A 26,892-nucleotide genomic window follows, 5' to 3' on the forward strand; every position below is an offset into this window, starting at 1 on the left:
GAGACCACGCCATTGCACTCCAACCTGGGCAACAAGATCGAAACTCCAGCTCAAAAAAATAAATAAAAAATAAATAAATTAGCTAGGTGTGGTGGTGCGTGCCTGCAATCCCAGCTACTCAGGAGGCTGAGACAGAGAATCAATTGAACCCGGGAGACAGAGGTTGCAGTGAGCTAAGATTGAGCCACTGCACTCCAGCCTGGGTGTCAGAGCAAGACTCTGTCTCAAAAGAAAAAAACAACACTGCAGATTAAAACCTCTGCATCCCACTCCTCCTTATCCCCCAGAGTTTACTGCTTTTACAAGCCCCTCCATGAACTGAATTTTCTTTTGATGTCATGAATCTAGAAACTAGGGGACAACAAAGGGCCTGTTCTCCTAGTGTGTCTTAATCTAGTTTGTATCTCCACAAGGAAAACGATATCCAAATACACAAAATGCTTATGGCCACAAGTGTGCAGGTGTGCTGAAATGCACATATGTGAAAGGTAGAAAAGGGCCAGGGGAAGTTAGCTTTCTTCAACCAAAGTAAATGTGAAGGGTCTAGAGATCCTGTTTTGAGTATAAAGTAGCCAATTCATTCCTAGAGGCTAACTGAAGTACAGGAGAAGTAATAAAACCTATGAGGTTATAGGAAGGTCTTCAATAACACAGCAAAGAAACATGTATTGGGTGTCTTTTATAGGGCTTTCTACATGTATCACCTCATTTTATTGCCAGCACAATAGTCATTGTGCCCATTAATTGGATGAAGGTGTAACTAAATGTGTTGGTATGTGTTCTGATTTGCGACTCTATAAAATATACAGAAATCCAATCTGTAAAAAAAGGAGTTAAATTATTTATTACTATTATTTTACTTTTCCATAAGTTATTGGGGTACAGGTGGCATTTGGTTATGTAAGTTCTTTAGTGGTGATTTGTGAGATCCGGGTGCACCCATCACGCAAGCAGTATACCCTACACCATATATGTCGCCTTTTATCCCTCGCCCCCCTCCCAAAGGAATTAAATTAGAAAACCAAATAAGATAATTAGTTCTGTAACTATGAAGTGGCAATAATGATAATAGCAAAACCACTACTAGCAGCAGTACTTTTTGCTGTGCATTCACTATGTATGAGTAATTATGCTCAGGACTTCACATGGATAATCTCATCTAATGTTCAAAACACAAAGGAATATGCCTGTACGGCCTATCATTTATATAAGAGTCTTACTTGACCAAAGATACATGGGTTAGCTAGTACAGGGAGGAGATGCTGTGATCTAGAAGGAATATATTGAGGTCTAAGATTTCAAAGGTGAAACGGTTTCAAGGCTGACAGGGTTGAGCTGTTGCCAGTGATGCAAGTACTAGGAAAGGAATGAATGTGAAAGTCAACAAAAGTAGAGGAAGCAAAGAAAAATGACGCTGCATTTCACATGGGTTCTCCAAAAGACAGCGAAACCACCGAGGACAATGGGAAGACTGGTTTTGACTACCTAACTTTACTTTCTGAATTTACTGTATGACTGTTCTGTTCTCAGTTTAATCCACTTCAACTTGGATATGGTCTCAGTATAATGATGTCCACTTGCCCTGTGCCCCATATAGACTCCCAGTCTCAGACTTTCAATAATAATATTTACCCACACTAGACTCCCAGATAGCCTGGATATATTCCACATCAATTAGCCCCTAAATGAGCTATAAAAATAGGGGGAAAAAAATGCATTTTCAATTTTCTTACTCAAAACTGCATCCTCTATACATTTTGAAGACTACATCTTTTATATTTCTGATAAACAAAGAAGCAATGGAGATACAGAAGGATGATAGCATATGTAAACATTTAAGCAGCAGACAAAATACTTTTTATTTTTATTTTTTTGAGACAGAGTTTCACTCTTATTGCCCAGGTTGGAGTGCATTGGCGCGATCTTGGCTCACAGCAACCTCCAACTTCTAGGTTCAAGCCATCCTCCTGCCTCAGCCTCCTGAGTAGCTGGGATTACAGGCGCCTGCCACCATGCCCAGCTAATTTTGTATTTTTAGTAGATATGGGGTTTCTCCATGTTGGCCAGGCTGGTCTCGAACTCCCGACCTCAGGTGATCCACTCACCTCAGCCTCCCAAAGTGCTGGGATTGTAGGCGTGGGCCACCAGACGACATACTTTAACACCGATGTTGAATTTAAAAAGACTCAGTATGGGCCAGGTGCGGTGGCTCACGCCTGTAATCCCAGCACTTTGGGAGGCTGAGGCAGACGGATCACCTGTGGTCGGGGGTTCGAGACCAACCTGGCCAACGCAGAGAAACCCCATCTCTACTAAAAATACAAAATTAGCCAGGCTTGGTGGCACATGCCTGTAATCCCAGCTACTCAGGAGGCTGAGGCAGGAGAACTGCTTGAAGCCAGGAGGCAGAGGTTGCAGTGAGCCGAGATTGTGCCACTGCACTCCAGCCTAGGCAACAAGAGTGAAACTCTGTCTCAAACAAACAAACAAAAAAAAAGACTCAGTATACCTGGAAATAAAAATCTATAACTATAAACAAATGGCTTCTGTCTGTCACTACAGTCTCAAGTAGGTCATCAATGTTTCTCATACCTTACTTTTCTCCTTATGTTAATCCATTTCTTTTCAAATGCAGTTCAAATTAGTTAAATCTAATACTCTTTTTCTGCTCATACCCTTTTAAAAGACTGATAACATCAAGAATTCTCCCAAGTAAATGTACTTGACTGTAGTACTTCAGCCCATTGACTGTCAAGGCAGACTTGGGGGTTGCAATCAGAAAACATTAGATACCTCCACATCTCTAGCTATATGAATGCAAATGCTGAAGCACATTTTCCTGGAACTAGGAGGGAGGTAAGATAGTTAACTAGAAAGAAATTGATGGAATTGAACAATCAGAAAAAAGTTTATAAACCTTAGTTAACATAATAGCTATTTGAAGGAAACTGGCAAATAAGCAGCAGTTCATGTCTAAATGAACTGAATTCTTGGAAAGTACTTGAGAGACTTACTACTGCAGATTTCTTCATTTTGATTATCAAAAAGAAAAAAAGGCAGCCGGGTGCGGTGGCTCACGCCTGTAATCTCAGCACTTAGGGAGGCAGAGATGTGCAGATCACCTGAGGTCAGGAGTTTGAGACCAGCCTGGCCAACATGGTGAAACCCATCTCTCCTAAAAGTACAAAAATTAGCCAGGCGTGGTGGCAGGCGCCTGTAATCCCAGCTACTCAGGAGGCTGAGGCAGGAGAATGGCTTGAACCCAGAAGGCAGAGATTGCAGTGAGCCAAGATCACACCACTGCACTCCAGCCTGGATGACAAGAGCGAGACTCCATCTCAAAAAAAATAAATAAATAAATAAGGCTTTGCATGTTTGACTTCATGAGTTTAAAAAAAAAAAAAAAAAAAAGCCTATACTGTAATAAAAAATTACTTCTTGGAAAGCTCCAATCTGTCAATTTCTTTTTTTTTTTTTTTTTGAGACAGAGTCTCGCTCTGTCACCCAGGCTGGAGTGCAGTGGCGTGATCTCAGCTCACTGCAACCTCCGCCTCCCAGGTTCAAGTGATTCTCCTGCCTCAGCCTCCTGGGTAGCTGGGATTTCAAGTGTGTGTCACAACACCTGGCTAATTTTTGTATTTTTAGTAGAGACGGGGTTTTACCATGTTGATCAGTCTGGTCTTGAACTCCTGACTGCCTCAGCCTCCTAAAGTGCTGGGATTACAGGACTGAGCCACCACGCCCAGCTCCAGTCTGTCCATTTCTAGACTGACGCACAAAGGTTTAGCCAGTCAATCTGTGAGCAGGATTATAAACACAGCAATGAACAACCTTGTCAGTCAACCTGAATAAATGCTAATTTCTACCACACACGCCAACCTGAATAAATGCTAATTTCTACCACTTATTTAGAAACCAATTTTCCAGGAGACTGAGGCAGGAGAATCACTTGAACCTGGGAGGTGGAGGTTGCAGTGAACCGAGATTGCGCCACTGCACTCCAGCCTGGGCAACGGGGCAAGACTCTGTCTCCAAAACAAAAAAAGAAAAAGAAACAGATTTCACCTCCATTTACCAGGAGGAGTGATTTAAGAACATGACATGTTATCAAACGGGTACATGTGGGCACTTCTGAATTTCTGAATGATGAGTTAAATACATCTGCCACATCACCACGTTAATCTATTATTTAAAAGTGGCAGAGATATCTGTTGAATTTTATATTATTCAATGTTGAACTGAAATGTTGTTACATTACGGTTGTAAAGAATTACTAAAAAAAAGAACAAAGTTGTCTGATAAATGTCTAATACTATAATAACAATAAGAAACAAGGCCAGGCACAGTGGCTCACACCTGTAATCCCAGCACTTTGGAAGGCTGAGACGGGCAATCACAAGGTCAAGAGATCAAGACCATCCTGGCCAACATGGTGAAACCCCATCTCTACTAAAAACACAAAAATTAGCTGCGCATGGTGGTGTGCGCCTGTAGTCCCAGCTACTCAGAAGGCTGAGGCAGGAGAAGTGCTTGAACCTAGGAGGCAGAGATTGCAGTGAGCTGAGATCCTGCCACTGCACTCCAGCCTGGCAACAGGCGAGATTCCATCTCAAAAAAAAAAAAAAAAAAAACAAAAAGAAACAAACAAACAAAAGCACAAATCAAGGAAAATAGCAATATCTCCAAGCAAAGAGTAGAGTTGCTCCAGATTTGGTGCTAAAAGAGAATACTGTACTAAGACCTTCAAAAGTTCTAAGACTAAGACTTTCAAATGTTCTCCTGATTCACGGGTTGACTATCACCTCACTGAGAAAACCACAATTACCTTTTTGTCTTGACGCTGTCATTGCCAAGGCAATGGATCCTATAATTAATGCTGAGCGTGAAACCAATGACAGGGAAAGCAACTTACATGGCATCCACAGAGATCTAAAAATAAAGCAGGGGAACAGAGTGGCTATCCAAAGAGGGAGGTATAATTACAGAAGAAAAATAATGGTGGTACATGAAGCACCTGAAATAATATAAAGCCTATGTTTGAGGTCACCTAGGAATTAACAACTGCTTAGCTTATTATATGCTCCTAAATCTTCACATATGCATCCTTAAGAAGGATAAATATCTTAAAAATCTCAATCAATTCACAGAGAAACTAAAATTAGAAAGGCTTTACTGTGGTTTTTAATCCTCTTTTATTGTATTGACAGTGGCATCAATTGGTGAAAAGTCTCAAAAATAAAATACTTTTAAAACCATCTTGCCTATTTTTATTTCTAATGTACATATTAATAAAATACTTAAAATATATAAAATATAGTACCTGAAACTGAACTCTCGGACACTGAATCAGAGACAAATTAGTACCAATTTTCCTTACGATACTTCGAGATGAACCATATGGCTTCCTAGACCAAAGTACCTGAGGAAGTTGGAAAAACCGAAAGCTTAATTACAAGATGTACAGAACTGTTAAGACAAAGCATTAGACAATTATTTGTATGACATGCCAACACATTAATTATAGGATCAGAATGCTCTAAATGTTATGGCAAATAAGCTAATGTTTTTCAATCCAAAAATAATGTATAGATATATAGATAGATAAGATAGATATTATTAATTCAAAAAAGTTTAATGTAAGGTATTATATAAAAATATAAACTAGCCAGTAATTTTTAAATACTATACTTACAGTAAAAATTTTATTTTCATCAGGTTTTCATACTATTCTGCAACAGAAACACTATTTTATCTCTTCTGCTATATTTTTAGTTTTAGAATTTTGATATACATAATTTTTCTTAAATATATGTTACTTTTGTTGTAATACACTTTTCAAAACAATCCCAAATTAGTACAAAGTTCAGAATCTGAATGTGTACCATGCAGGGTGCTCCATGTTGTTTGCTGCACAAGAATGCTTGGCCAAGGATAAGCAAAGGCTGAAATCCAGGCATATTGCTCTTGGGAGGCCTACTCCCCAAAGGAAAGGTAAGAAATTTCATCTCAGCAGAATTTCTCAGATGAAATCGTAATAAAACAGGACATTATATGCTATGCTTAAAGACAAAAACGAACCCTCAAAGCAAAAAAAAAAAAAAAAAAAGCACACGTGTTGAATGTTAGGTAAATCATTACAAATTGTACCTTGAAACTTCTCCCCAAGTATATGATCTCTCTTTAAAGGAAAAACTATCCATCTGTTTTGAGTGCTACACTTGAAAGCCTGGACAGAATAAGTAAAGAAAGGTAGCAGGCTACTAAAAGCAATTTTAAAAGAAAAGAGTAAGAATTATATGACTATTATACTTAATTCATCAAACTTTAACATTTAATTATATAAGCCTGGGTGCAGTGGCTCCCACCGGTAATCCCAGCACTTTGGGACACCGAAATGGGCAGATCACCTGAGGCCAGGAGTTCAAGACCAGCCTGGCCAACATGGCGAAACCCCATCTCTACTAAAAATACAAAAATTAACCAGGCATGGTGGTACACACCTGTAATCCCAGCTACTTGGGAGGCTAAGGCATGAGAACTGCTTGAACCCAGGAGGCGGAGGTTGCAGTGAGCCAAGATCACACCACTGCACTCCAGCCTGGGTGACAAAGCGAGACCTCGTCTCAAAAATAAAACAAAACAAAAAACTCAAAAAACAATTATATCCTAAAGACTAAACAGAACCAAATCAGCTGAGTATGAATTCTGGAGAAATGGATACTACCCCTTTTTTAAGATCAATCTGTGATCATTCTACTTTAAAGAATGAAATTACCCCAATATAAACAGCATAACCAAACAACTGTTCACTGTAAACAGTGGAGGCTCCAAAACCTAACTCAAACTAGACCCTTAGATAAAAGCATATACCACTTATAAAACGAGCACAGAAACTATCTGATTTCTTAAATTTTAGCAATCAAGTCTAATTCAAGGATAACAGTATGAGTCAGTGTGGGGTTCAGGGCTGGGCACAGTAGCTCACATCTGTAATCTCAGTGCTTTGGGGAGGCTGAGGTAGGAGGATCATTTGAGGCCAGAAGTTTGAGACCAGCCTGGGGTCTTTTTGTGAGACCCCCGTCTCTACAAAAAATTGGAAAATTAGCCAAGCGTGGTGATGCATGCTGTCGTCCTAGCTACAGGAGAGTCTAAAGCAGGAAGGTCCCTTGAGCCCAGGAGTTCCAGGCTGCAGTGAGTTAGGATTGCACCACTGCACTCCAGCCTAAGCAACAGAGTGAGACCATGTCCCCCCCGCCCCCCACCCCCTGAGAAAAAAACCAACAAAGTGGAAATCATAGAAGGATATATAATACCCCTGGCATCTGCCATAGCTTTCATATAATTTTTATCACATATTTTCCAAGGTTTCACTGAATCTTACCTAGAAGAGTTCCAAAAAGTACTTATAACCTATACTGACTCCAATAACCAACAAAAATGATAGCTTTTGCTTCAGAAATGTAAATAAAAAGGATGGCAAAGATTAGAAAACTGGTAAGTAGAAAGGAAGATAACAATATTAAAATATGAATAGTATACAAAGAATTTTAAGAAGCAAAGTTACTCTGAAGCTTAGAAGAAAACATCATTCACATCAGTAATCATACAGGATTATGACACAAGTAGTCTTAATAACATGTGAGGACTAAGGGAAAGGAAAACATCTGACTAGAGAAAAATGGGAAGCCTCGCAGTTCTACAGTGTCAACATCAGACTACCCACCAAAAAAAGAACAAACACGGGCAAATAATTCTAAGACAGTATTTAAGCAAACTCTTTACCTTACTATTATTATTATTTATTTTTGAGATGGAGTTTCACTCTTTTGCCCAGGCTGGAGTGAAGTGGAGCAATCTTGGCTCCCTGCAACCTCCGCCCCCCCACCCCCCCCGCAGGTTCAAGCGATTCTCCTGCCTCAGCCTCTTGAGTAGCTGAGATTACAGTAGCTGGGATTACAAGTGAATGCCACCACGCCCGGCTAATTTTTTTGTATTTTTAGTAGAGATGGGGTTTCACCATGCTGGCCACGCTGGTCCCGAACTCTTGACCTCAGGTGATCCACCTGCCTCAGCCTCCCAAAGTGCTAGGATTACAGGCATGCACCACCGCACATGGCCCTATCTTACACATTTTAATAGATCCTGTTCTTCTACAAATAAATCCATAGGGCAAAAGTAATTATACCAGCCATTCTATTTAGTCACAAGTCAAAATTCTCCTATGACGTAGTATAAGTGGAATGCTATTTGTGCATCACAATGTGACAATTAGACAGTCTAAAGTGAATCTTTCTCCCCTCCATCAAGCAAAGGTCTTGCCTGGAGATGAAGAGGACAAAAAGCTCACAAAGAAAAATTTAGAAAGGATTTGCCAAGGTCAGGAACTAATGTTTCTGCCAGCTTTTAGCATTCTTCACTATGCATGTTGCAGGGCGAAATGTCAACTATTTTGTTTCCATCTGTTTAATATCAGAAAAATACTAGGTGCCTTCAGCAAGAGAAGTGGCCAATAATTCAGCTTTTTTTTTTTTTTTTTTAGACAGAGTCTCGCTCTGTCACCCAGGCTGGAGTGCAGTGGTGCGATCTCGGCTCACTGAAACTTCCACCTCCTGGGTTAGAGCAATTCTGTCTAGCTAGAATTATAGGCAGTTGCCACCATGCCCAGCTAATTTTTGTATTTTTAGTAGAGACGGGGTTTCACGATGTTGGCCAGGCTGGTTTCGAACTCCTGACCTCAGGTGATCTAATCATCTCAGCCTCCCAAAGTGCTGGGATTACAGGCATGAGCCACAACGCCCAGCCGATTCAGCTTTTAATTATAAGGAATAAGTCGATTATTTAGGTATCTTCTACAAAGTTAAAGGAAGGAAAAGAACAGATTGCTTTATGTGATTATTTTTTCAAGCATACACAGTAGACTAACATAATGTGTTCTTTTGCTATTTGTCAATTACATAGTACTTAGCACCAATAAATATCAAATAAGGGTCTGTGTAAACTAATGACTGAAATATTTAGAATGAAGAGCCATAACTTATTGGATGGTAGGAAAAAGTGAGGGGAAAGAATAGCTAATTTCCAGGAACTCTAAAACTAGGTCTGACTACTTTTCTATTTTTTTCTATTCAGCCCTCATAGAGGAGGAGAAATTGTAAATGGCTGTGCAGAAACAGTGAACAGATGGTACTAAAAAGTCACCATCTGTGCATTGGGAGGCTGTATGACCCAAGTGCATCTCCTACCGTAACTTGTGGCTGAACTATGTCTTGTCAATATGCTAGTTTAGAGAAGGAAAGACTTCCTCTAAAGACAAACTGTCATTAATATTTCTTTAGATGTAAGAGAGAAGGCAGGGAGAAGAAGATGGTCATAAAATAATCCAATTTCTTTTTTTTTTTTGAGACAGAGTCTCCCTCTGTTGCCAGGCTGGAGTGCAGTGGCATGATCTCAGCTCACTGCAACCTCTGCCTCCTGGGTTCAAGCAATTCTCCTGCCTCAGCCTCCCCAGTAGTTGGGACTACAGGCACGTGCCACCACACCCAGCTAATTTTTCTATTTTTAGTAGAGATAGGGTTTCACCATGTTGGCCAGGATGGTCTCGATCTCCTGACCTCATGATCCACCCACCTCAGCCTCCCAAAGCGCTGAGATTACAGGCGTGAGCCACCATGCCTGGCAAGATAATCCAATTTCATTTAGAAAATAAGACAATCCAATGCCATTAAGAAATAGCTGGCCGGGCGTGGTGGCTCACACCTGTAATCCCAGCATTTTGGGAGGCCGAGGCAGGCGGGTCACCAGCTCAGGAGTTCAAGACCAGCCTGGGTAACATGGTGAAACTCCGTCTCTACTAAAAATACAAAATTAGCCAGGTGTGGTGGCACGTGCCTGTAATCCCAGCTACTCAGGAGGCTAAGGCAGGAGAATAGCTTAAACCTGGGAGGCAGAGGTTGCGGTGAGCCGAGATGGTGCCACTGCACTCCAGCCTGGGACAGAGCAAGACTCTGTCTCAAAAAAAAAAAAAAAAAAAAAAGAAACAGCTAAACAGGGCCAGGCGCGGTGGCTCATGCCTGTAATCCCAGCACTTTGGGAGGCCAAGGCGGGTGGATCATCTGAGGTCAGGAGTTAGAGACCAGCCTGGCCAACGTGGCGAAACCCCGTCTCTACTAAAATATAAAAACTTAGCCAGGCGTGGTGGCACGCGCCTGTAGTCCCAGCTACTCAGGAGGCTTGAGGCAGAATTGCTTGAACTGGGAGGCAGAGGTTGCAGTGAGCAAGATCGCGCCACTGCACTCCAGCCTGGGTGGCAGAGCGAGACTCTGTCTCAAAAAAAAAAAAGAGAGAAATAGCTAAACAGAAAAACCATGCTTTATCTATGAAAACTGCTTTTAAATAATCTAACAGTGAATCTGTGTGTGTGTGTGTGTGTGTGCGCGCGCACATGCATGTCTGTGTCTAGTAATGACAGTCCATAACATTTAGCAACAGTGTTTGAAAGTGATGACAGCAAGGAGGAGGATGACAACAGGAAAGTAGTTTGTTCTTTTTTAACATTGTGAAATGCTATTGTAGAAAGTGTTGACATGTGAGGCTGGAATCTGAAGCTGTCATCTGTCTCATCCATGATGACTGCACTCAAGCTGTATGTGGTAATTCATTTATTATAGACTAGTTTAATGTACATTATTATTTGAGGGCAACTTGTAGCAGGAAAAACTATAAATTTAACTCTAAGAAAAATATGTTTTTCTGGCTGGGTGCGGTGGCTCACGCCTGTAATCCCAGCACTTTGGGAGGCCGAAGAAGGTGGATCACTTGAGGTCAGGACTTTGAGACTAGCCTGGCCAACATGGTGAAACCCTGTCTTTACTAAAAATACAAAAATTAGCCAGGGGTGATGGCAGGCACCTGTAATCTCAGCTACTCAGGAGTCTGAGGCAGGAGAATCACTTGAACCTGGGAAGCAGAGGCCACAGTGAGCCAAGAACGCGCCACTGCACTCCAGCCTGGGACACAACAAGATTTCGTCTCAAAGAACAAACAAAAAAAATAAAATATGTTTTTCAAGACAAACTATGTGATATTAATGCATTAATGCAGAGGTTCATGTATCCCTAAAATTACACACAAAATTGTGTATGTGTTACTTTTCTGGGAAGAGCATCCATACTGTTAATCAGATCTTTAAAAAGTTGGGACCCAACAAAATGTAAATTCTTAATTCTCAGGGAGCTAAGGGAAAATTGAAAGTGTGTGTTGGGAACCGGGAAGGAGTGAAAATGGGAAGATGAAATTCTGTAACAATTTTTAAATCCTTAACCAAAGATTAACACTTCCCTCAGTTCTCTTCTTCCTTACATTCCTCCTCCAAAGCACCAAAAGAAAACCAGAGTACAATAATACAAATTATTATAGATACTTGCTATAGTAACTTTTCTTCCAATATAAAATACTGAAATTAATCAGAATCACATTATCTTCACACTATTCTTACTTCCTGCAATTTAAAAACATTTTTGCTTAGGGACGTAAAAAGTTTGGAGATATGTGAGCATGTGGTTTTAAATTCAAACAAATGTTGAGGGAAAATAAAAGACAGTAAAGAGAAAACAGGCCATTGTAGCATATAGGCCTGGCTTTAAAATTAGCCTCTACCAATTTACTGCCTGTATAAAGCTAGCCAAATTATTCACCTCTCTATGCTTCTGTTTTCTCACCTATAAAATGGAGATATTATCTACTTCACAAGCCTATGAGCATTAAATGAGTTAAGGTATTTATAATGGTTTTTGTTTTGTTTTGCTTTTGAGACGGAGTCTTGCTCTGTCACCCAGGCTGGAGCGCAGTGGCGTGATCCCGTCTCACTGCAACCTCTGCCTCCCGAGTTCAAGCCGGATTCTCCTGCCTCAGCCTCCCGAGTAGCTGGGACTATGGGCATGTGCTACCATGCCCAATTAATTTTTATATTTTTAGTAGAGACAGGGTTTCACTATGTTGGTCAGGCTGGTCTTGAACTCCTAACCTTAGGTGATCCGCCCGCCTAAGCCTCCCAAAGTGCTGGAATTACAGGTGTGAGCCACTGCACCAGGCCATATATAATGTTTTTAATAAACATTAACAGTCATCTTTCCCTTCTAAGGGTAGCAAAGTACACTGAAAAGAGAAAGGATTTTGGAATCAGAATTGGGTTCACATTATAGTTCTACTACTTAGGTAACTTTGGTCAAGGCAGTTAAACACTCTGAACCTCAGGTTTCTCATCTGTAAAGTGCATTGTTCTATTGAACATAGGCAATTTATGTAAAAGCACTGGCCACAGTAAGCACTGGCATAGTAAGCCAAGCAGGGATGGTTATTACAGTAATATTAGCGTGCAGAGTCAAAGACAATGAGCCAATCACCACTGGCTGTTCTAATGGGAAAAATGAAACAAAACAAAATCTGACCTAAAAGCTTGCAATTTCTTCTTTTTATTTTTTATTTTTTGAAGCAAGGTCTCACTCTTATAGTATACGCTGGAGTGCAGTGGCATGATCTCAGTTGACTGCAATCTCCGCCTCCCAGGGTCAAGTGATTCTCCCACCGCAGCCTACCAAGTAGCTGGGACTACAGGCATACACCACCATGCCCGGCTAATTTTTGTAATTTTTGTAGAGATCCCGTCTCACTGTATTGCCCAGGCTGGCTTCAAACTCCTGAACTCCAGCGATCCTCCCACCTTAGCCTCCCAAAGTGCTGGGATTACAGGCATGAACCACCGTGCCAGCCTTTTTTTCTTTAAAAAAAAAAAAAAAAAAGATAAAATAAAGGATGAAGGTAGTTTTCACTCTTGGAATGCTTTCAAGTACAGTATCAAATTCATTTAAAAGGACGGATGCAGTGACTCACGCCTGTAATCTCAGAACTTTGGGAGGCCAACGTGGGTGGATCACCTGAGGTCAGGCGTTCGAGACCAGCCTGGCCAACATGGTGAAACCCCATCCCTACTAAAGATACAAAAGTAGCCAGGCATGCATTTCACTTTCCTGCAATTTGGAGATATTGTTCTTTTTACAAATTTAAGGTTTGTGGCAATCTTGTGTCAAGCCAAGTGTACTGGCACCATTTCTCCAACAGCATGTGCTCACTTCATGTCTGTGTCATGTTTTGATGATTCACACAATATTTCAAACTTACGCATTACTATTTTTTTTTTTTGAGATGGAGTCTTGCTCTGTTGCCCAGGCTGGAGTGCAGTGGCACAATCTCGGCTCACTGCAAACTCCGCCTCCTGGGTTCAATCGATTCTCCTGCCTCAGCCTCCCGAGTAGCTGGGACTACAGGCACCCGCCACCACGCCCGGCTAATTTTTGTATTTTTAGTAGAGATGGGGTTTCACCATATTGGCCAGTCTGGTCTTGAACTCCTGACCTTGTGATCCGCCTGCCTCGGCCTCCCAAAGTGCTGGGATTACAGGCGTGAGCCACGGCACCTGGCCTATTTTTTTTTTTTTTTTAATTATACTTTAAGTTCTGGGATACATGTGCAGAACGTACAGGTTAAATAGGTATACATGTGCCATGGTGGTTTGCTGCACCCATCAACCCGTCATCCAGGTTTTAAGCCCCACATGCATCAGGACAACACATGCATTGTCCTAATGCTCCCCCTCCCCTTGCCCCCCACCGCCCTACAGGCTAGGCCCTGCCTTATGCATTCTTATTATATCTATTATGGTGATCTATGATCAGTGATCTTTGATGTTATTTGTTACTACTTTAATTGTTTTGGGGTGCCATGAACTGAGCACATGTAAGATGGCAAACTTAATCGATATATGTTATGTGTGTGTGTGTGTGTGTTTTTTTTTTTTTTTTTTTTAATTTTTTGAGACGGAGTCTCGCTCTGTGGCCCAGGCTGGAGTGCAGTGGCGCAATCTCGGCTCACTGCAAGCTCCGCCTCCCGGGTTCACGCCATTGTCCTGCCTCAGCCTCTCCGAGTAGCTGGGACTACAGGCGCCCGCCACCACGCCCAGCTAATTTTTTGTATTTTTAATAGAGACGGGGTTTCACCGTGGTCTCGATCTCCTGACCTCGTGATCCGCCCGCCTCGGCCTCCCAAAGTGCTGGGATTACAAGCGTGAGCCACCGCGCCCGGCCGTTATGTGTGTTTTGACTGTTCTACCCACCAGCTATTCCGCAATCTCAGACCTCCCTATTCTGAGTCAAAACAACACTGGAATTAGGCCAGTTTAACCCTACAATGATCTCCAAGTGTTCAAGCGAAAAGAAGCATTGCATGTCTCTCACTTTAAATCAAAAGTTAGAAAGTATTAAGCTTAGTGAAGAAGGCATGTTCAAAGTCCAGACAGGCTGAAAACTAGGTCTCTGGCCCAAATAGTTAGCCGAGTTGTGAATGCAAAGGAAAAGTTCTTGAAGGAAATTTGAAGTGCTACTACAGTGAACACATGAATGATAAGAAAGCAAGAAGGCCTTATTTCTGATATAGAGAAAATAAATATCAAACCAGCCACAACATTCCCTTAAGTCAAAGCCTAATCCAGAGCAAGGTTATAATTCTCCTCAATTCTGTGAAGGCTGAGAGAAGCAAGGAACCTACAAAAGAAAAGTTGAAGCTAGCAGAAGTTGGTTAATGAGGCATAAGGAAAAAACCATCTCCATAACATAAAAGTGCAAGATGAAGAAGCATCAAGTGCCAACATGGTGAAACCCCGACTCTACTAAAAACATAAAAAAATTAGCCTGGTGTGATGGCGCACACCTGTAATCTAGCTACTTGGGAGGCTGAGGCAGGAGAATCACCTGAACCCAGAAGGCAGAGGTTACAATGAGCCAAGACTGCATCACTGTACTCCAGCCTGGGTGACAGAGTGAGACTGTCTCAAAGAAAAAAAAAAAATTGATTCACTGTATTTCAGTATGACTTTATTGTGGTGATCTGAAATGAAACTCATATCTCCAAGGTATGCCTGTATATATCAGATCAATGGGAAAATACATGTTAATCACTGAAAGGTAGAGCTAAGAAAGCTTCTTTTATTTTCTGGTGCCCAAATATAAAATCTTGAAAGATTCCTTTGTATTTTTATTCTTAGGCAACAAGCTAAAAAATACTGGAAATTAGTTAACCCCAAAAGATCACATTGCTGTATGTTAGAAGAAAATTTGTTTTTATATGAATTTTCAGCTGATTAAAGTTGATGATTATATGCTAGCTTCAATAAGTTAAAAACAGATCTTGCTAATCCGCCATTAGTAGGAAGGACTCTCAGTTGTAATTACAATATTTTGAGCAAGTTAATCCTCCTTTAGCTGGTCCATTCTTTGATGAAAGGCACCCATTTTCCAGCTTAAAGTGAACAAGCTAAATAAAGCGTGCTATCTGTGCCTGAAACAGAATTCTGCACTTTGGCCTCAATTAGCACTACTCATATTGACCTATCTTGGGGTGGGAGGCTAGTAACAGCAAAAATGTAAGAAACTATTACTGAATGTACCTACACTGTACAAGCCACTGTGCTAGATGCTTTACATACACTGTCATTTAATCCACAGGTAACAATTCTTATAGCAGTAGCAATTCTTATAGCTACTTTGCAGACGAAGGCAATAACTGACAGAGACAAATTTCAAATTCAAGTGTGTTTAAATCCAGAACCCACAATCTTACCATTAAACTATACTTCTTACTAAAATTACAATAAATAGAAATTATAAAGCTTTGGTTTTTGGAAATCATAAATAACAAAAACTTCCCTTCCTTGTGCAAGCAAGAGAAAAAGAAACTTTTGCTGTCATTACTAAAATGTCAATCCACACTATGATAAAACTGAGCTAAGTGAAGTTTTTTTGTTTGTTTTTTTTAAAGATAGGGTCTTGCTCTATTGCTCAGGCTGGAGTACAGTGGCACAATCTCAGCTTACTGCAACCTCTGCCTCTCAGGCTCAAGCAATCCTCCTACCTCAGCCTCCCGAATTGCTGGGACTAGAGGTATGTGCCACCATGCCTAGCTAAATTTTTTAAATTTTTTGTAGAGACAGGGTATCACTATATTGCCCAGGATGGTCTTGAATTCCTAGGCTCCAGCCATCCTCCTGCCTCCGTCTCCCAAAGTGCTGGGATTACAGGCCTGAGCACTGCGCCTGGCCACTAAGTGAAGTTTAAAACATAGGAACATATATCTGAAAGATATGAAAATACCAATTAATTTACAAGTCATTTTCCTATTGCTTATCCTCAAGCTAATAATCCCAAAATTATGCAGCTATAAACAAAGATAATTTTATTTGGTTCTCTACTTTTTAATCTCCGAAGAAAACAGACGTAACCTTGGAAGTTGGGGAGATTCAAAGTTCAGGCACAAAAACAAAAAAGTAAAAGTGCACTAAAAAGTATACCCATACTCTGCCAGGCACAGTGGTTCACATCTATAATCCCAGCACTCTGGGAGGCCAGGGTGGGCAGTCAGTTCAAGACCAGCCCAGCCAACATAGTGGAACCCCATCTCTACTAAAAAATACAAAAATTAGCTGGCTGTGGTGGTGTGAGCCTGTAATCCCAGCTACTTGGGGAGCTGAGGCAGGAGAATCATTTGAACCTGGGAGGCAGAGGTTGCAGTGAGCCGAGATTGCTCCACTCTACTCCAGCCTGGGCAATAGAGCAAGACTTCCTGTCCAAAAAAAAAAAAAAGTATACCCATATTCAAATTATGTAACCTGCCTGTATCTTCAATAAATAAAATTCAATTCTATGTCATAGCCATGAAAAAAATGAATTTGAAAATGTAAAACAAAATATTCTACAAAATGTGCTTGACACAATGCTCTAAGAATTTATAGGTCTAAACAAACTTTATATATCAGTAGAAAATACTTATAAAAAAATGTCAAGGTAAAAACTAACATCTCTAGCACAGAACAATCATTATAGTAACTTTTTTCTTTCAATAGTTGTTATTTTTAAGAGACATGACTTACCTTTTAAACAACTGTGTTGTTTAAACACATTATAACAGCATTCAATGTTAATGATTCTACAACATTAAGAGCGCTGTCAAGTGTTGGCCAAGCGTATTTTATGCAATGACTTTTCTGCTTATTTAAGCCTTTTCCTCACTAATAACAAATATATTGCTCTTAATGGTCACATGAATACTGGTAAGTTTTCAATGTAACCCAGAAAGTTACTTCCTTACTTCAGATGCTGAGAAAAGATTCACTTCTATGATTTAAATAGAAAGCAAATTAAACAGTACATAAACATATTGAATTCAAGATGTTGGTCATATATAGATTTATTTCATTTTCTCAGAAAAAATTCTTAAAATATCTAAATGTCGGGATTTAAAAAATGAATTTTGAGCACTCACCGATTGCATGCTTACTCCAACTTGTTGAAAAACCATCCTAATTAGGCGCTTAATCCAGCCAAGCATTTATATGGCAAAGTCTCCCCAAATTTGCATTTCAAGTACTTCTTCAGGCTTACATAGCAGCACATGGTCCATAAAACACACTGAAAATTTAAAATGCAAATACTAAAATGAAATCATTATTATTTAGAATTTGTACTGTCTACATGTCTCACAGAGCAAGCCTAAAACATTTTTAAAACTTCATGTGCAGCCTGACCAACATGGAGAAACCCCATCTCTACTAAAAATACAAAATTAGCCGGGCGTGGCGGTGCATGCCTGTAATCCCAGCTACTTGGGAAGCCGAGGCAGGAGAATCGCTTGAACCCGGGAGGCGGAGGTTGCAGTGAGCCAAGATTGCGCCATTGTACTCCAGCCTGGGTGACAGAGTGAGACTCCGTCTCAAAATAAAAAAAAAACTTCATGTGTAATTTAAGAGAAAACAAGATTTGCTTGTGATCAGCTTGCTTAAAGTAACTGTAACAGTATAAGGTGTTTTGTTTTCTTTTGTTAGTATTTTTTTCAGTCAGTGTTCTTAGCTGGAAGCAATAAAAACCTAGTTTGGCTAATTTAAGTAAAAAATACATTTATGAAAAGATATCTGGTGGATAATAATCTTCAGAGAAACCAATTTATAGGCTACACAACCAAGGACGTTCAAAACTGTAGCAGACTTGGCCCTGGGAAAACACCACTGCATTTGTTACTACCACCACAGACCGGGTCCACACGGTTCCTCCTTTTCCATGTCCCCAGCTCCAAAGATGCTGTCTGTACTGGTGCATTTGCTAGACCAAGTCCACAGCTCACGTGTCATAGCAAAAGGGAGGCTGACAAAGCAAGTACTTGGCTATTGTAACAAGCAGGTTAAGCTTCCCACCAAAAATCATAAAAGAATGAATTCCAGAAATACAGAACAGAAATTCAGATGCTGAAAGGCCAAAACCAATGAATAAAGTCTTTTAATATTCACTAGCACCATAACCCCTGCCCTTCATTCTCTGCCCCACTCCCCATCAATATACTGTATATCTGACAGAATTACAATGTTAACTTGCATGGTATAGACGAGTTTACTGGAAGTGTTGGTCTCTAACAAGATAAGAGAGTTTGCACCAGAATACGAATCAATACACTGCTCTCTCATCAATAAAATCTTGCTTAAGGCATGGTGGTTCACATCTGTAATCCCAGCACTTTGGGATGCCAAGGGAAGCAGATTGCTTGAGGTCAGGAGTTTGAGACCAGCCTGGCCAACATGATGAAACCCCAACTCTACTAAAAATACAAAAGTTAGCTGGGCGTGGTGGCAGGAACCTGTAATCCCAGCTACTTGGGAGGCTGGGGCAGGAGAATCGCTTGAACCCAGGAGGCGGAGGTTGCAAATAGCGCCACTGCACTCCAACTGGGCAACAGAGCGAGACTCCATCTTAAAAAAAAAAAAAAAAGAAAAGAATAAAGAAAGAAAAAAGAAAAACAAAAAAAAAAGAAAATCTTCCTTAAAGGCTGGGTGCGGTGGCTCATGCCTGTAATCCCAGCATTTTGGGGGGCTGAGGCAGGCAGATCACTTGAGGTCAGGAGTTTGAGACCAGCCTGGCCAACATAGTAAAATCCCATCTCTATTAAAAGTACAAAAAAAAAAAAAATTAGCTGGGTGTGGTGGAGCACTCGTGTAATCCCAGCTACTCAGGAGGCTGAGGCAGGAAAATCACTTGATCCCAGGAGGTGGGGGTTGCAGTGAGCTGAGATCACGCCACTACACTCTAGCCTGGGTGACAGAGCAAGACTCCCTCTCAAAAAAAAAAAAAAAAGAAAAAATCTTGCTCAAAAAGTCAGCTAAACGAAACAGTATGCTGTATGCTATAGTTGACTTACATAATGATGTAAGCCCTTTATCTCATCATGACCAGAAACAGTTTGTGGTCTACATTTTGAGAAGAACTTTATAGATAACGACAGAATAGGAAGAAAAAGTTAAGGTGCCACAAATATGCCAAGTGCTAGGTGAAAATAAACTGAAAAGAGCTGGGCGCTAATGAAAGGAGGAGGATGAGCATTATGGCTAAAAATGAACAGCAGTGGGGGAAGACAGGATGGAATATAATAGGGTGTGAGTTCATATGAGAATCTGAGCTAAAAGCTTATATTGAGTGAAAGGGAAAAAGAAACAGAAATCCTATTAGACAAACCTTGAACCTAGGTAGAAGAGTTTGACTCAATATGGTAGAATAGTTATTTTAGAAAGTTTGCTGAATTTGGCCGGTGTGGTGGCTCACACTTGTAATTCCAACACTTTGGAGGCCAAGGCAGGAAGATCGCCTGAAGTCAAGAGTTCAAGACCAGCCTGGCCAACATGGTGAAACTCCATCTCTACTAAAAATACAAAAATCAGCTGGGCGTGGTGGCATACACCTGTCATCCCAGCTACTTGGGAGGCTGAGGCAGGAAAATCGCTTGAACCCAGAATGCAGAGGTTATAGTGAGCTGAGATCATGCCACCGAACTCCAGCCTGGGCAACAAGAGCATAACTCCATCTCAAAAAAAAGAAAAAAGAAGAAAGTTTGCTGAATTCACCAAAGTTTACATTAAGTATTATTTTTTAATCCTTCGAAAAGCTGTAAAAAAATATATATATACACATTTTGCTCTATAGAAAATTTTAACATGATGGAAAGTTCTAACTTTCCTTTTATTTTTTGAGACGGAGTTTCGCTCGTCACCCAGGCTGGAGTACAATGGTGCAATCTTGGCTCACTGCAACCTTTGCCTCCTGGGTTCAAGCAATTCTCCTGCCTCAGCTTCCCAAGTGGCTGGGAGTACAGGCATGCATCACCATGCCCGGGTAATTTTGTATTTTAGTAGAGACAGGGTTTCACCATGTTGGTCAGGCTGGTTGTAATCTCCTGACCTCACCTCAGGCGATCCACCACCTCAGCCTCCCAAAGTGCTGGGATTAAGGTGTGAGCCACCGCGCCCGGCCGGAAAGTTCTAACTTTCTAATATGTTCTTCACTTACCTTTATAAGTATAATTCTATCAGACATACAGTATGTATATCTGGGTATGGGAAGTGGGGCACAGAGTGAATGGGAGGGATTATGGTGCCAGGGAGTGTAGAAGAACTTTTGATATATATTTGAATTAGTGAAATAATGCTTTTGGTCTCCTTTATTTATTGGTGTTCCAAACAAGAGCCCTTAGCTAAAATGTCCAAACACCACTAAATTATATTAATAACAAGCTAACTTCACGGAACACTTTTTATGTACCTGGGATTATCAGGAACATTTTTATGCTTATTAAGTCATTACATATAAAGTCTCAATTATCACAAACCACCTTATTAAGGTAGATATCAAATTATCTTCTATTTATAGAGGGGCAAACTAAAGCATAGTTAGTATAACTTGAGTACGGGTCACATGTTTATAAGTGGCAAAGTTAGGACTCAAACTAGATGTTTCTGTAAGTCTGTGCTTTTATCCACTACACCATGCAACTAAACAAAAAGGGAGTAGTTTGAAAAACCTATTCGAAATTTTGAATGTTTTGTTTTTGTTTTTGTTTTGAGACAGAGTCTCACTCCATCACCCAGGCTGGACTGCAGTGGCACGATCTCAGCTCAGTGCAACCTCTGCATCCCAGGTTCAAGTGATTCTCGTGCCTCAGCCTCCTGAGTAGCTGGGATTACAGGCATGCGCCACCACACCCAGCTAATTATTGTATTTTTAGTAGAGATGGGGTTTCACCATGTTGGCCAGGCTGGTCTCGAACTCCTGACCTCAGGTGATCCACCCACCTTGGCCTCCCAAAGTGCTGGGATTACAAGCCTGAGGCACTATGCCCAGCTGGGTGTTTTCTATTTTAATTTTTTCATATTGTGATTACACTCAACTTTCAACACGTTTATATTCTAAAGCTAATGACATAAAATATTGAAGTATGAAGGCTCTGGACTTGAGTTTGTACCCTCGTTGTGCCACCTACTAAATGGTAAGTATTAACAAGTTATCTCTAGATAGGAACAGTACTCACAGAGTTGTAGGAATTAATAGAGATAATGCATAAGCCATTTTAGTAAAAAATACTAAAAAAGTAGGTTAATACTAACAGGAATGGAAAAGAATAGATGAATTCAAGATGCCAATAAAAGAATTAACCAAACTTGGTAAAATAGCTGGCTAAAGCTGGGTGTGACGTTGCATGCCTGAAGTCCCAGCTACTCAGGAAGTTGAGGGAGGAGGGTCCCTTGAGCTCAGGAGTTAAGAGTCAACAAAGCAAGACCCCATCTCTTTTTAAAACAACAACAAATGTAAAGTGGCTGGCTAGCGCAATAAGGAAGAAGAGAAAAATCAAATTACTCTAAGGTTTTGATTGAAGATAAGAGAAATTATGGCTTTCATATAAGGAAATGCTGGAGAGTAAAGCTCTTTAATGAAGGTGAGTCTAAGATGACAGAAGTGTATCTAGATGAAACTATGTAGTAGAGTGCTAAGCACTGGCAGGAATATATATTTATTGATTACTAAAAAAGGTCTGTGACTATATCTTTGATCAGGCAGATATATTTTAATGTTACTAGGATCTATTATCAGTTTTATAAATGAATCCTCTGAGAGCCAATGGTGAATAAAAAGAGCAAAGGACCAAAAATGATGTCAAAGCTGGAAATGACTGGCAAAAAAACAGGCAAGGAGAAAGGATGGTTTTATGTGGAGTTTGAAAACCTATCATTAAAGCCCAGGCATGGTGGCTCATGCCTGTAATCCCAGCACTTTGGGAGGCTGAAGCGGGCAGATTACGAGGTCAAGAGATTGAGACCATCCTGGCTAACATGGTGAAAGCCCATCTCTACTAAAAATACAAAAATTAGCTGGGCGTGGTGGCACATATCTGTAGTCCCAGCTACTTGGGAGGCTGAGGCAGGAGAATGGCTTGAACCCGGGAGGCAGAGGTTGCAGCAAGCCGGGATCACGCCACTTTACTCTGGCCTGGTGACAGAGCAAGACTCCGTCTCAAAAAAAAAAAAAAAAAAAAAATTTTTTTTAAAACATGAAAAACTAAAATGTCAAATAGTTCTTTGGCCGGGCACGGTGGCTCACACCTGTAATCCCGGCACTTTTGGAGGCCGAGGGTGGGCAGATCACCTAAGGTTAGGAGTTCAAGACTAGCCTGGCCAACATGGCAAAATCCCGTCTCTACTAAAAATACAAAAAATAACTGGGCATGGTGCTGTGTGCCTGTAATCCTAGCTACTTGGGAGGCTGAGGCAGGAGAATAGCTTGAATGCGGGAGGCAAAAGTTGCAATGGGCTGAGGTTGTGCCACTGTACTCCAGCCTGGGAGACAGAGCGAACTCCATCTCTAAAAAAAAAAAAAAAAAAAATGAAAAAAGGAAAACTTATCATTTTTATTTAAATTGAGGCATAACCTACACAGAAAAATATACACATAAGTGACCAGCAAATTTTTATATATGTATATACCTTTGTAACCACCACCTAGATCTAGACAGAAAACAGTTTAAGAACTGAGTCAATATCCACGCCTTGCCTGTCTAACTACCACTATTCTAACAATTGCAAACATATATTAGTTGTGCCTTCTGACTTCTATAACTTAACACGGTGAGATTCATTCATGTTGTTTACGAATTACAGTTCTTTTTCATTGCTGTAAAGTATTTCATTATATTATTGTAACACAATTCATGTACTCATCTGTCTGTTTTTAGCTATTACAAATAAGAGTGCTGAGATAATTCTTACACAAAGATAGCAAGGTACACGTAAATGCTCATTTCTCTTGAGCATTCTCTTGAGTACCCAGGTGTAAAACTGTTAGATCATAGGATATATATAGTTTTAATAGAAACTGCCTAACATGGCCAGGTGCAATGGCTCACGTCTGTAATCCTTACACTTTGGAAAGCTGAGGTGGGAGGATTACTTGAGGTCAGGAGTTCAAGACCAGCCTGGCCAACATGACGAAACCCTGTCTCTACTAAAAATACAAAAATTAGCCAGGTGTGATGGTGCATGTCTGCAATCCCAGCTACTCCAGGAGAATCGTCTGAACCCAGGAGGCGGAGGTTGTTGCAGTGAGCGGAGGTCATGCCACTGCACTCCAGTCTGGGTGACAGAGTGAGGCTCCGTCTCAAAAAAAAAAAAAAAAAAGAAATAAAAAAAAAGAAGGAAGAAGGGACGGGAAGGGAGGGAAGGGGAAGGGGAAGGGGAAGGGGAAGGGGAAGGGGAGGGGAGGGGAGGGGAAAGGGAGGGGAGGGGAGGGGAAGGGGAGGGGAAGGGGAGGGGAGAGGAGAGGAGGGGAGGGGAGGGGAAGGGGAGGGGAGGGGAGGGGAAGGGGAGGGGGGAAGGGAGGGAAGGGAAGGGGAGGGGAGGGGAGGGGAGGGGGAAAGAAACTGCCTAACATTTCCCAAGGTTATTGGACCAATTACATTCCCACAAGTAATTAAGAGAGCTCCAGGTACTCTACATCTTTGTCAGTAATAATTGGTATTGTTAGTACTTTTTTAATTTTAGCAATTCTATGGTTTTCTTCACATTTTGGGGGTATTTTGATATCTTATTTTGTGAAGTATCTGTTTAAGTCTTTTGCTCTGTTTTTTTGTTTTGTTTTGTTTTTGAGACGGACTCTTGCTCTGTTGCCCAGGCTGGAGTACAGTGGTGTGATCTCAGCTCACTGCATTCTCCACCTCTTGAGTTCAAGCGATTCTCCCACCTCAGCCTCCCAAGTAGCTGGGACTGCAGGCACATGCCACCATGCCTGGCTAATTTTGGTATTTTTAGTAAAGATGGGGTTTTGCCATGTTGGCCAGGCTGGTCTTGAACTCCTGACCTCAAGTGATCCTCCCGCCTTGGCTTCCCAAAGTGCTGGGATTACAAGTGTGAGCCACCGCGCCTGGCCTTTTGCTCATTTTTTAAAACAGAGTTTATTTATGTATTTACGTATTTATTTTTGAGACAGGGTCTCGCTCTGTCACCCAGGCTGAAGTGCAGTGCCAGGATCTTAGCTCACTGCAACCCCCTTCCCAGGTTCAAGCGATTCTCGTGCCTCTTGAGTAGCTGGGATTACAGGCACGCACCACAGCACCCAGCTAATTTTTGTATTTTTAGTAGAGACAAGGCTTCACCATGTTGGCCAGGCTGGCCAGGAACTCCTGGCTTTAAGTGATACACCCCCTCAGCCTCCCAAAGTGCTGGGGTTACAGGCTAAAACAGAGTTTATTTTTTACAGCAGTTTAAATGTACAGCAAAATTGAGTAGAAAGTACAGATTTCTTAATTGGGCAGTCTTCCCACTATCAATATCCCACACAAGAGTGGTGCATTTATTCCAATGGATGAACCTACAGTGACACATCATCATCTAAAGTCCACAGTTTACCTAACAGTACACTTTCAGTACTGTACATTCTGCGGGTTAAGGAAATGAATAATGATATGTATCCACCATTATTATATCATACAGAATAGTTTCGCTGCCCTAAAAATCCTGTGTTCCACCTATTAATTTACCCTCCTTCCCAACCCCTGGCATCTCTGATAGTTTTATTGTCTCCATAGTTTTTGCCTTTTCCAGAATGTCATGAAGTTGGAATCACACAGTATATAGCCTTTTCAGAATGGCTTCTTTCACCTAGTAATATGCAAAGGTTCCTCCATGTATTCTCATGGTTGATAGCTTATGTCTTTTTAGTGTAGAATAACATTCCATTTTATGGAGATACCACAGTTTATTCCTTCCCCTGCTGGAGAACACCTTGGTTGCTTCCACATTTTGATAAACTATGAATAAAGCTGCTCTAAACATCTCTGCACAAGTTTTACTCCTTTTTTAAACAGTGTATTTAGTCAGGGTTCTCCAGAGAGAACCAACAAAATATAGATACATAGAAACAGATTTATTATGAGGGACTGGCTCATGCAATTATGGAGGCTAGAAAGTCCCACAATCTGCCGTGTGCAAGCTGGAGGCCAACAGAGCTAATAGTGTTAAATCTCAGTCTGATGAGAAGGCCTGAGGGAGGGCCTGAGGGATATCCCAGCTCAAGCTGAGTACAAATTTGCTCTTTGTCTTTTATTCTATTCAGGCCCTCAAGGGATTTGTGATGCCTTTATTCAGTCTATATATTCAAATGCTAATCTCTTCCAGAAACACCCTCACAAATACACAGCAGTAGTGACGTTTTACCAGCTATCTGGGCATCCCTCAGACCAGTCTAGTTGATATATAAAATTAACCACCACAGATGGGTTTTTTTGTGGGTGTGTCTTTTTTTTTTTTTTTTTTTTTTTTTTTTTTTGAGACAGAGTTTCACTCCTGTTGCCCAGGCTGGAGTACAATGGCACAATCTCAGCTCACCACAACCTCCACCTCCTGGGTTCAAGAGATTCTCCTGCCTCAGCCTCCCAAGTAGCTGGGATTACAGGCATGTGCCACCACGCCCAGCTAATTTTTTGTATTTTTAGTAGAGATGGGGTTTGGCCATGTTGGTCAGGCTGGTCTTGAACTCCCGACTTCAGGTGATCCACCAGCCTCAGCCTCCCAAAGTGCTGGATTACAGGCGTGAGACACCATGCCTGGCCCACAGATGGTTTTTTTAAATTATTATTTGAAAAATCAGCCTTATTTGCCAGGAAAAGATGTTTGTTAAGTCTAGGCTAGAGACAAAGAGTACAGAGCACTAGCTAGAAAAAAACAGATGAAATGAGTTAAATCATATAGAGTAAGAAGGGAAGACTGAAAGCTCAGGAAATATTAATACTTGTAGAACAAACAGAAAAAAATAAAAGACACCGTAAGAGACAATGAATCAGTTTATCTTCAAAGGTTTAGCCTGTTAACTTCCTTGTCCTTTGTTCTCAAACTCAACTTTCTTTTTCTACATGTCTCCTTGCCCCTAGTTACTGTAAACAGCCTACCCCCTTCCTGTCAGATCTAATCAATAACTCACATCTGTTCCCTTGGTTACCTGCACCATTGTTCCCCCGAAACTGCACATCTCATCACTGTACCTCATGTCCCCCTTCCCTTCCATATTTAGAAAAATATTTGCAAGTAGCCAATCGGGTCAGCTCAGATTGTGTGGTCCGACCCCAGCCTATGGGGGAGTGACACAGAGGTAAGGGCTACGTGTCAGGGATAAAAAAAATAAAATAAAATAAAATAAAAACCTCCTCTCTGTTCGGTGATCTTGATTGTCATCTTTTGTGATCTTGTTTGACACAAGTGGCACCCTTCTGCAGCAGTAAATTGCCTTGCTGAGAAAACTTTTGCCTGAGTGCTGGTTTCACTTTGCAACACCGAGAATTTATTCCTAGAGCATTTTTATATCCAACAGACACTAACCAAAAAAAGATCAAAATAATAGTAGAAAAATAAAAGTGGTATTATCACCAAAAAGGAAAATTTTGAGAAAGATAATGGTCCTCAGAAGGGAGGTGACACAGACGGCGGACTCC

General features: G+C 41.0%; 1 protein-coding gene across 2 annotated transcripts in view; it reads right to left on the reverse strand.

The window, feature by feature from the left end:
- MTFR1 (mitochondrial fission regulator 1) overlaps positions 1-26,892 on the reverse strand; it is a 70,909-nt gene that overhangs the window by 29,731 nt on the left and 14,286 nt on the right. For both annotated transcript variants that reach the window (XM_003268356.4, XM_012496100.2), the window contains exons 2-3: positions 17,368-17,513; positions 5,321-5,419 (exon numbers count right to left, since the gene is read on the reverse strand). In XM_003268356.4, the coding sequence (XP_003268404.1) occupies positions 5,321-5,419; positions 17,368-17,433 (165 nt within the window). In that variant the 5' untranslated portion in view covers positions 17,434-17,513. The remainder of the gene's footprint in view (positions 1-5,320; positions 5,420-17,367; positions 17,514-26,892) is intronic.

Source organism: Nomascus leucogenys, chromosome 16 (genome assembly GCF_006542625.1).
Source record: "Nomascus leucogenys isolate Asia chromosome 16, Asia_NLE_v1, whole genome shotgun sequence".
NCBI classification, from domain to species: Eukaryota; Metazoa; Chordata; class Mammalia; order Primates; family Hylobatidae; genus Nomascus; species Nomascus leucogenys.